The 11,531-nt window shown below is 42.1% G+C and overlaps 1 protein-coding gene across 1 annotated transcript; it reads right to left on the reverse strand.

Moving 5' to 3' along the window:
- Window positions 1-847: 847 nt before the first annotated feature.
- On the reverse strand, window positions 848-9,880 carry LOC109889530 (dihydrofolate reductase). Its single transcript, XM_020481018.2, has 7 exons — window positions 9,495-9,880; window positions 5,741-5,790; window positions 5,374-5,482; window positions 2,629-2,755; window positions 2,189-2,304; window positions 1,900-1,987; window positions 848-1,516 (listed from the first exon to the last, which is right to left on the reverse strand). The coding sequence occupies exons 1-7, from the start codon at window positions 9,593-9,595 to the stop codon at window positions 1,400-1,402; spliced, it is 708 nt and encodes a 235-aa protein (XP_020336607.1). The 5' UTR covers window positions 9,596-9,880; the 3' UTR covers window positions 848-1,399.
- Between the last annotated feature and the right edge of the window lie 1,651 nt (window positions 9,881-11,531).

Raw genomic sequence — 11,531 nt, forward strand, 5'->3', positions numbered from 1 at the left:
CCATTTGAGTGAAATGAACTAGACCCTGCTAGGTGTATAAATGCAAATGATGTCTTCACCTCCCTCTCTCCCTCTCTCTGTCCTTGTTCCCTCTCAATGATGATCCCTGTGTGCTGCTCTACGGTGACTATGTCAGTCTGAATTATATCCCAAAGCAGAAGAGGTTAATAAGAGGGAGTATAAATTGTTATTTTCCATTTCAAACGTGACACCGGTTATTATTAGCCCGGGTTACACATGGCTTTTATGGGGAATAACTCAGGGAAAATATGAAAATAGATGACACCTGCAATTAAAATGTATGATTACCAGCTGCGGCGACAGCATGGCAGAGTATTAAGGTGGTAAATATTCCATGTCTGGGGTCAGTAGGGCTTGGAGAATTAATGTGGGCTGTGACCACGGCTAAGAATCTTTCTCCTCAGCTGTTATCATACCAGGATCTCCCAGGCATAATGGGCTTCCCAAATGGTACCCTATTCTCTATGTAGTGCTCCACGAAAGTAGTGCACTACATAAGCTAGAGAATGGGACGCACCGATAGTTTCCCTCAGTAAAGGTTACCCATTTTCTTATGGGAAGAAGATTTGACAAGATTCTGACAGGACCTGTAGCTTTCAATCATATGGCACGGACTAAACACTCTTGGGTCTCATATCTTGAGCAATTTCCCATAGTCACTTTCTTTGTGTTTATAAAAAGGTTGTCTGATTGGATGTTCTTAAGTACTTTGATACACAATTCAGGTCATAATACTGTTTTACAGTAATCTGTCTTTCTGTCTGACGGTAATCGGTCTGACTGTTTTTGCAAAGTCAAGTTCTAAGAAACTGATTCACACATCACATTCACCCACATCCATGACATTCGATCATGTTTTTATTTTTGTAGAAAGGGAAAGAAATTGGTTTCAGAGGGCACTTTGTTCTCTATGTCTTGTCTTATGTCTCCATCTAGTGGATCATTTACTCCAACATTGTGTACTGAAAGATGGAGTTGTATGAATATTTACTGATTGACAAGTGATTCAATTAGCCATGATGACAAATATAATATCATGCCAAGTTGAAGAATTTACAATAGAAGATGCATGTTTTCCCCAAAGGAACTGTATGTAAGTATCATTACAACGTATATCACTACATTGCAGAGATTCCTCCATTGTAAACATTTGCAATACATTTAATAACAGCTCTCCTACACCTTTCAAGAAACATCATTCAGAATAAGCAAGACATTTTTTGTTTATCTGGAATAAAATATGTATTTCCTGGCTCATATTAAGCACTCTTATACTATTTTGATAGAATCATAATTATACATGTAAAACCATTCAAGGCTGATTTCCAGCCTTTGGTTGGCGATTTCATGCTGTAAATCGCAATATGTTATGAAATCTTCAGACATAAATATCGCCCTCTGTTACGTAGGCACTATCAGGAACAACCCCCACATCCTTAGTGCCCATGTTGTTTTGAGTCATCCCAGACTCAGACAGAGCCATATTGGTTTGGTCCTAGCAGAAAATTACAGATGAGGGGAGAGGATAGCAAGGATGATACATCAGACAAGGAAGGATATTATCTGGGACAGCAGTGGATCCATCATTTGTACCAAATATGAAAAGCCTTCTGTATCTGACAACACATGACCTACAGTAAGACAAATCTGAATGGGATGGACACATTGATTTATCTGATTCATTAGTGTTATGGCACTGTGATTGAGTCACTGGCAGATGAGATGAAGCAGAGTGAGTGGGACATGTGTAATGTACAACTGGATAATGATTACTATTAGAATTGCACTGGAGAACTGAATAGTTAAAAAAAGCACCCAACGTCTGACAAAGAACAGTCCGTGTTTGCATTCATGCAGTAAGTTACAGTTTTAAATCACCTCAGCGCTACAGATCTCCCTCTTGAAAACTTCATACTTAAATGTAACCCCATTCTCCTCCTGAATCTCATTTGGTACTCCAGGAAACCTAGTTTGAAGTTAAGGGAAACAAAGGGAGAACTTAGACAGATTGACGAAGACACAAAAAGCTTTCAAACACTTGGCCTGACGTGTGGACCTGGTCAATCAGAACAGAGTATAGATCCACTTATCAAAACAGTCCAAAGATTAAGCAAACAGTGCTGCAGCCTAGGGCCAGGAGAGCAGAGAATACAATATGCTTCCGTACCTCTGTTGTTTTTTAAAAACGCTTCGGTCAAACTGCGGAAAGAAGACGTCACAGTCGAAGTCAGCCATGATGTCAGTGAGGAAGACGAGTTCACACCAGGGATGCATCAGAGCCTCCTGATTACAAGGGAAAGGTACTGTAATGAGCTACAGTATAGACAAATATAGTGGATGGACTGTCCTATAATAATCAATGTTTATCCACTTATTTATTCCTAACCAATATATTGTATTTAAAGTCCTGGGCCAATTTTAATAGAGCATCTCAGAGTAATGCTGATCTAGTATCAGTTCCCCCTTTCCATGTAATCTCATTCATTATGATCTAAAAGTCAAAACGGATACTAGATCAGGACTCCTACTCTGAGATGTTTTATAAATACGGGCCCAGGTCAAACTGCACCACAAACTTCCCACTACCCACAGAGACACAAAAGTCACCTGATAGACCCGTGGACCACCCACAACCCAGATGGTCTCCACCAGGTCACATAGGGGTTGCAGCAAGGCTAAGCTGATCATGCTGTCGAAATCTTCACACAGGAAGTGGGCATGCTCCGGGAGAGTACTGTGAGGAGTGAGTGACACCCAAAATAAGTAATCATTTCTAAAACCCAACTTTTCTATATGCATTAAATAGTACCCTTAAAACACTACTCTCAATGTCAAGTGAAGAGGCGACTCCGGGATGCCTGCCTTCTATAGGCAGAGTTCCTCTGTCCAGTGTCTGTGTTCTTTTGCCCATCTTAATCTTTTATTTTTATTGGCCAGTCTGAGATATGGCTTTTTCTTTGCAACTCTGCCTAGAAGGCCAGCAACCCGGAGTCGCCTCTTCACTGTTGACATTGAGACTGGGTACTATTTAATGAAGCTGCCAGTTGAGGACTTGTGAGGCGTCTGTTTCTCAACCTAGACACTCTAATGTAATTGTCTTCTTGCTCAGTTGTGCACCGGGGCCTCCCACTCCTCTTTCTATTCTGTTTGCCCTGTTCTGTGAAGGGAGTAGTGCACAGCGTTGTATGAGATCTTCAGTTTCTTGGCATTTTTTCACATGGAATAGCCTTCACTTCTCGAACAAGAATAGACTGACGAGTTTCAGAAGAAAGTTCTTTGTTTCTGTCCATTTTAAGCCTGTAATCGAACCCACAAATGCGGATGCTCCAGATACTCAATGAGTCTAAAGAAGGCCAGTTTTATTGCTTCTTTAATCAGAACAACAGTTTTCAGCTGTGTTAACATAATTGCAAAAGGGTTTTCTAATGATCAATTAGCCTTTTAAAATTATAAACTTGGATTAGCTAACACAACGTGTCATTGGAACATTTCAACGTGTCATCGGAGCTTTTCTTTCAAAAACAAGGACATTTCTAAGTGACCCCAAACTTTTGAACGGTAGTGTAAACGGACAAAATTAGACTCTTGTTTAAATTACTCAAGTTTAAATGATAAGTCAAAATATTAACATGGCCAACTTTGAATACAAGACTCATTGAGTTACAGTTGAAGTCGGAAGTTTACATAGACTTAGGTTGGAGTCACTAAAACTTGTTTTTCAACCATCCCACAATATTCCTGTTAACAAAGTATAGTTTTGGCAAGTCAGTTAGAACAACTACTTTGTGCATGACACAAGTCATTTTTTTCCAACTATTGTTTACAGACAGATTATGTCACTGTATCACAATTCCAGTGGGTCAGAAGTTTACATACACCAAGTTCACTGTGCCTTCAAACAGCTTGGAAAATTCCAGAAAACGATGCCATGGCTTTATAAGCTTCTGATAGGCTAATTGACACCATTTGAGTCAATTGGAGGTGTACCTGTGGATGTATTTCAAGGCCTACCTTCAAACTCAGTGCCTCTTTGCTTGACATCATAGGAAAATCAAAAGAAATCAGCCAAGACCTCTGAAAATTGTAGACATCCACAAGTCTGGTTCATCCAGGGGAGCAATTTCCAAACGCCTGAAGGTACCACGTTCATCTGTACAAACAATAGTACGCTAGTATAAACACCATGAGACCACGCAGCCGTCCTACCGCTCAGGAAAGAGATGGGTTCTGTCTCCTAGAGATGAACGTACTTTAGTGCGAAAAGTGCAAATCAATCCCAGAACAACAGCAAAGGACCTTGTGAAGATGCTGGAGGAAACAGGTACAAAAGTATCTATATCCACAGTAAAACAAGTCCTATAATTGACATAACCTGAAAGGCTTCTCATCAAGGAAGAAGCCACTGCTCCAAAACCGGCATAAAAAAAAGCCAGACTATGGTTTGCAACTGCACATGGGGACAAAGAGCGTAATTTTTGGAGAAATGTCCTCTGGTCTGAGGAAACAAAAATAGAACTGTTTGACCATAATGACCATTGTTATGTTTGGAGGAAAAATTGGGAGGCTTGCAAGCCGAAGAACACCATCCCACGAGTGAAGAACGGGGGTGGCAGCATCATGTTGTGGGGGTGCTTTGCTGCAGGAGGGACTGCTGGACTTCAAAAAATGGTTGGCATCAAGAGGAAGGAAAATTATGTGGATATATTGCTGCAACATCTCAAGATATCAGTCATGAAGTTAAAGCTTGGTTGCAAATGAGTCTTCCAAGTGGGCAATGACCCCAAGGATACTTCCAAAGTTGTGGCAAAATGGCTGAAGGACAACAAAGTCAAGATATTGGAGTGGCCATCACAAAGCCATGACCTCAATTCTATAGAAAATATGTGGGCAGAACTGAAAAAGCGTGTGCAAGCAAGGCCTACAAACCTGACTCAGTTACACCAGCTCTGTCAGGAGGAATGGGCCAAAATTCACCCAACTTATTGTGGGAAGCTTGTGGAAGGCTACCCAAAATGTTTGACACAAGTTAAACTATTTAAAGGCAGTGCTACCAAATACTAATTGAGTGTATGTAAACTTCTGACCCACTGGGAATGTGATGAAATAAATAAAAGCTTAAATAAATAACTCTATTATTCTGACATTTGACATTCTTAAAATAAAGTGGTGATCCTAACTGACATAAAACAGGGAATATTTACTTGGATTAAATGTCAGGAATTGTGAAAAACTGACTGACTTAAATGTATTTGGCTAAGGTTTCTGTAAACTTCAGACTTCAACTGTATATGAAACATGTTTTTAGGTTGTGGACTGTGTGTGTGATTGGTAGTAGTGTAACTTTCGGCTTACCTCAGGGTGGTACTCAGGACCACATGGAGGACATTGGGCAGCATAGAGAACAGACTGTCTGGGTTGGAGAACCAGCAGCCCCTGCCCCACACCATCATGTTACATTTTCCTGTGAAAGGGATTATCAAGTTCACCTTACATTGTAAAGACCATTTGGAAGAAGTAACTATTTCATTGCTTATAGTGAACAATGCTGTCAAACTATCAGTAGCTGAATAACTCTGGTTGTAGTATCTATTATACCTTTTCTATTGCATTTCAACAACAGCTTCTTTGTCTGCATTTCTCTGTGCTCTATACTTTCCCATCATTGAGTTGGAGCACTGTTAAAAGCCTTTAAGTCAGAAAGGAAATCAATCAAAATTACCTGGTAGGGAGACTTTTGTTGTGGTTTCCAAAAAGAATTTGAATTCGGTCCTGTGAACGCAATATTTTTATACATTGATTACATTCGGGCCAATACTTTCAACTCTTGCCAAATATTCCTATGTATGGACCTAAGCCAGTTCAAGAACCAGAAACTAGATTTTTTTATTTTCATATTGAAATACATGTAGACAAGTGTTATACCTGTCATTAAATGTTATCAAGTAACTGTGTCCATCCCAAAAAGCATAATGGGATCCGACTTTACATGCCACCTGTTGACAACTGGTCAAAATGTAATTAGGGTAACTAGCCCCCTGGGGAAAATGATCCCCCCCCCCTTGTAATTCTCATTATTAAGACCATAAGATTTCACCAAATTATTTTATCAGCACATCCCTGGCTGCCACTGTTCTTGCTCATCCAAAAATGTCTTCTGGGTCATCACAACAAATCAATTGTGGTAAATTGATCCATTTTAAAAATTATTATCAAAAAGTTGTTGGGTCCAATGAAGTTAGATATGAAGTTTTAATATATATATACAAGTAGGAAGGCCTTAAGGTAAATAATCCACTTGTTTAGAGAGAAATATAGTAATATTTTGGATGAGTGTCTTGGGGGCAACTCGGCTCCCCTGTTTGTGCCTCTGAGGTATTGTTCGTTTTGACTCTACTAAGCCTTTTCCTTGCTCGTTTGTGAGAACCAGTTGGAGCCTTCAGTCCTAGTTTTGATTCACCTGCCTGTTTGCCTACCTGTGTATGACCTTTGCCTGCGACCACAACTGGCCCCTGGGGGCTAGTTACCCCTTTATGTTATTAATGTGTTTTGGTCATTTAGACATTTAGTTACTGCTAGTTTATACTAACCTGCTAGCTAGCAACCTCCACTAGCAGTAAATGCTAGTTAGCATAAACTGCGAGCAGTGCTAGCTAGCAACCTTACAAGATCGCCGGAGGTAAAAATACATGACTTAATTGCAGTTGTAAATGTTTGCACTAGTGGATGATAGTTTAAGGTTAAAACTAATACTTTGAGTCAGGCGGTTTGAAAGAAACTGTCTTGTCTTAACGTACTGTGTGGTTAGGGAGGGTTTGGGGCCATCTGTTAGATTAGGGGTCAGTTCCTTATATAATTTTATGTTTCTATTTTCAGATGAGAACATACAAGAAGAAAACAGACCATGTAAGCTATGACTGAGGTTATATAGCATGCCCTGAAGGTAATATAAATGTAATGAATACTGAGGGAGAAAAATGTGTAGATTAACGTGCAGAGAGCGGAATGTGTTAATTTTGCCTTCGCAGAAGGCAGGAATCGTGGTCGCAGGCAAAGGTCATACACAGGTAGGCAAACAGGCAGGTGAAGGCTCCAACTGATTCTCACAAACGAGCAAGGAAAAGGCTTAGTAGAGTCAAAATGAACAATACCTCCGAGACACAAACAGAATGAACTGAACTAAATAAGGATCTGATGAGAAGTGAGAACAATGAACAAAAATGAAAGACTAGGCTACGTTCAAGAACACAAAGAAACAGGGCTATGTTCAAGAACACAACAAAACAGAACACAAGGTTGACTAAGAAAATAAATACAGAACCTTACAAGAAAATGGCCAGACCTTAAAGGGGGCTGCCAGGGTGTTCAACATTTCACCAAGAACCCTACGGCATCACAAAGGACAGGAGGCGAAAAACCCAGGTTTCAGGGGGCGCCAGTCTTCTCTTCCACGTATGAAAGTGACCTTGTCAACCACTTCCACAAATGGAAAGAGCCCTATTTGGCCTAACATCATGGGATGTGAGAAGACTTGCCTTCGATCTGGCAGAGAGGATGGGAATCAAACACAGTTTCAACAAAGGAAAGGGGTATACCGGGGTGGATAGGTTCAGTGGCTTAATGAAGCACAACGGTCAACTGTCAGTTCGAATGTCTCAAGCAACCAGTCCTGCGAGGGCAGTGGGCTTTACTAAGCTTAAGGTTGACCAGTTTTTTTTTACGGCCTACGAGGACATTTTAAACAGTGTCAGGGACTTAGAGCCAACGAAGATTTGGAACATGGATGAGACGGGAATAGAAAATGTCCAGAAACTGTTGCCTGTGGTGGCCACCAAGGGAGCAAAAAAGGTTGCATGGACGACCAGCGCAGAGACGGGCTTCACAGTCACAGTAATTTGTGCTATCAGTGCAGCGAGGCAGTATGTGCCGCCACTCTTCATCGTAACCCGGAAGAGGCTGAACAAACGGCTGCTGGTTGGAAGGGTGAGTGACTCAGGCTGGGTCAAGAGTACCATCTGGCTCCATCGACTGGCTCCACCACTTCGCCCACAGTGTTGTTTGCAGCCCTGAGGAACCCCACATCCTCATCCTCGATGGGCACCACTCCCATAAGACCCTGGAGGCTGTTCTGACAGCAAGAGGCCAGGGAGTGATTCTCATCATGGCTTTCGGGCCACTGGGCTCATCGTCACAGAGGCGGACGTCGTGAATAATGCACACATTCGGTCCACTTTCTTTGTGTTTGTATTCTCTCTTTCTTTCTCTCTATCTCTCTATCTCTCTCTCTCTCTCTCTCTCAGCCCATTGGCAGTAAGAAAAAGTCATCTAAATGACCGAAAAGTAGCAGAAGCAGCATGTACTTAGTAGAAAGTGTTTATTTTACTAACACCGATGTATTGTTTTTGTCGTTTATTTTCAATGCAAAGAATCCATTCAACCACAGTGCTATACTGCCACCGCCGCCACCTCTACAGCTACGGCCACCAGCTCTACCGCCGCCACCTCTACCGCCACAATCACTAGCTCTACCTCCACCGCCACCAGCAGCAGTTCTATTGGAGTTGTCCCTAAGGCTGAGGCTCCAGGAGGCGAGGCCGAGGAAGAGACGGCTGTACTGACAGCCTCACCTTGCAAAAGGTTGCTGGAGGATAATGCTCGACGGAAACATCAACAAGAAGAAAAGAGAGAGTAAGAAAACGAATCAGGTTCTTTAAAAAAGGTTGTCTCAAAGAAGGGGTTGTTGCAACACAACAAGCTACATCAGCCACCAAAGAAGGGGATGCGGAGTGTCTTTACTGTGAGGAGCTGTTTCCAGCCACAAGTAGGGACTGGTTTAGGTGTGAGCAGAGCAGGAGGTGGGTTTATGAGTTGTGCTCCAATTTTACCAGGGATAGCTTCATTTGTGACCTATGTACAAATTAGAATTGTGCAATAGCAGAGCATAAGAGCTGCAACATCAATGCTACACTGAATGAATTAAGCTATAATTTATTGTTATTAAATGTTATATGCCCAATGTTATTAGTTATATTCCATTCCAATATTATATTCCATATATTGTGCAGGTGAGTTATAAAGAGGAACTTTACATCAAATAGCCATGTATATCATTTTATAGTTTATTCGCCTAAGCATTGCCTTCATCCACATACAAATTATTTTCCAAAACATGTTTTTTTTGTGTCAGCGATAAGACATTGTTCTTAGGGGGGTAGTTACCCTTAGTACGCCACGCATTTAGGACATCATTAAATGTAGTATACGCATCAATTAATGGTCCATGTATAGATGTTTAGAAAGATCTAGTAGCCTAAATCTATGAAAACGAAAAAAGGAATTGTTATCATTGAATATACTACAATCACACAAGTATGTCACGTGTAATGCTGGCTTTTAAATAGTCCAAACTTAAAACCGTAAGACATACATCAAATCAAAATCCATAAGGGAAAAATAAATAATAATTTCTCTCTTACGGTAAATCCCATGGCAAGTGTCCATCTTTTCCTATTCCCATGTTGTTGCATGCTGCGGCGATAAGCCGCAACGGTTTCCTCTGTACTTTGCCCGCGCACATCGTCGATACGTTAGTAGATGGTACAGTGTGAACAGGCTGGTTTAACGAGTTTACAAGTGTTTATATAACTCGCTCAGATACGCAAGCAGGCTTAATAACGCATTGGATGAGGATAATTTCAGTGTTTAACAACCACTGAATTGTTCTACCGAGTATGACCAAAGCCAAAGGCAACTGTAGACAGGGGGGCGAGGGTAAGTATTTTGCTTGTTGAATCCAACGTTTTTGTGTGTGGAGAATGAGTTTCTGGAATTTGCGGCCACATCTGGAACCGCTCTCTCCGGTTTCTACGTGACTGTCCATGTTTACCACTGATTATGAAACAATCGGAGGCACTCGAGGTCGCACCCCCTCCCACCCCAGATACACTAGATGACTAAAAGTATGTGAACACCTGCTTGTCGAACATCATTCCAAAATCATGGCCATGAATATGTAATTGGTTCCCCTGTGCTGTTATAACAGCCTCCACTCTTCTGGGAAGGCTTTCCACGAGATGTTGAAACATTGCTGCGGGGATTTCCATCCAGCCACAAGCCCATTAGTGAGGTCTGGCACTGATTTTGGGCGATTAGGCCTGGTTGTACTCGGCGTTCCAATTCATCCCAAGTGTTCGATGGTCTTGTTCTGTGAGCTTGTGGGGCCTACCACTTCGCGGCAGCGCGGTTGTTGCTTCTAGATGTTTCCACTTCACAATAACGGCATTTACAGTTGTCTGGGGCAAGGTGGCATCCTATGACAGTGCCAAGTTGAAAGTCACTGAGCTCGTCAGCAAGCCCATTCTACTGTCAATGTTTGACTATGGAGATTGCATGGCTGTGTTTGATTTTATACACCTGTCAGCAACAGGTATATACTTTTGCATATAAACTCAGCAAAAAAATAAACAACCTCTCACTGTCAATTGTGTTTATTTTCAGCAAACTTAACATGTGTAAATATTTTTATGAACATAACCAGATTCAACAACTGAGACATAAACTGAACAAGTTCCACAGACATGTGACTAACATAAATGTAATAATGTGTCCCTGAATCAAGGGGGAGGGAGGGTTCAAAATCAAAAGTAACAGTCAGTATCTGGTGTGGCCACCAGCTGCATTAAGTACTGCAGTGCATTTCCTCCTCATGGACTGCACCAGATTTGTGAGTTCTTGCTGTGAGATGTTACCCCACTCTTCCACCAAGGCACCTGCAAGTTCCTGGACATTTCTGGGGGGAATGTCCCTAGCCCCCTCCGATCCAACAGGTCCCAGACATGCTCAATGGGATTGAGATCCGGGCTCTTCACTGGCCGTGGCAGAACACTGACATTCCTGTCTTGCAGGAAATCACGCACAGAACGAGCAGTATGGCTGGTGGCATTGTCATGCTGGAGGGTCATGTCAGGATGAGCCTGCAGGAAGGGTATCACATGAGGGAGGAGGATGTCTTCCCTGTAACGCACAGAGTACGAATACCTGCCATGACAAGCTCAGTCCGATGATGCTGTAACACACCGCCCCAGACCATGACGGACCCTCCACCTCCAAATCGATCCCGCTCCAGAGTACAGGCCTCGGTGTAACGCTCATTCCTTCGACGATAAACACGAATCTGACCATCACTCCTGGTGAGACAAAACTGCAACTCGTCAGTGAAGAGCACTTTTTGCCAGTCCTGTCTGGTCCAGCGACGGTGGGTTTGTGCTCATAGGCAACGTTGTTGCCGGTGTTGTCTGGTGAGGACCTGCCTTACAACAGGCCTAAAAGCCCTCAGTCCAGCCTCTCTCAGCCTATTGTGGACAGTTGTAGCACTGATGGAGGGATTGTGTGTTTCTGGTTTAACTCTGATTTTTACGAATCATCTTTGAAAGACAGGGTCCTGAAAAAGGGACGTTTCTTTTTTTGCTGAGTTTATATCGTAGCATATAAATAGGTCACAAAACATGGCAAAA

The sequence above is a fragment of the Oncorhynchus kisutch genome, linkage group LG4 (assembly GCF_002021735.2).
Source record: "Oncorhynchus kisutch isolate 150728-3 linkage group LG4, Okis_V2, whole genome shotgun sequence".
Taxonomy (NCBI): Eukaryota; Metazoa; Chordata; class Actinopteri; order Salmoniformes; family Salmonidae; genus Oncorhynchus; species Oncorhynchus kisutch.

What these genes read in the sequence shown, in the direction of transcription:
- LOC109889530 (XM_020481018.2), bottom strand. Translation starts at nt 9,595, where the DNA reads ATGTGCGCGGGCAAAGTACAGAGGAAACCGTTGCGGCTTATCGCCGCA. An exon ending in CACTTGCCATGGGATTTACC is followed by an intron (nt 5,791 to 9,494) that starts GTAAGAGAGAAA and finishes TTGCGTTCACAG; the next exon opens with GACCGAATTCAAATTCTTTT. An exon ending in GTCCTGAGTACCACCCTGAG is followed by an intron (nt 2,756 to 5,373) that starts GTAAGCCGAAAG and finishes CACTCCTCACAG; the next exon opens with TACTCTCCCGGAGCATGCCC.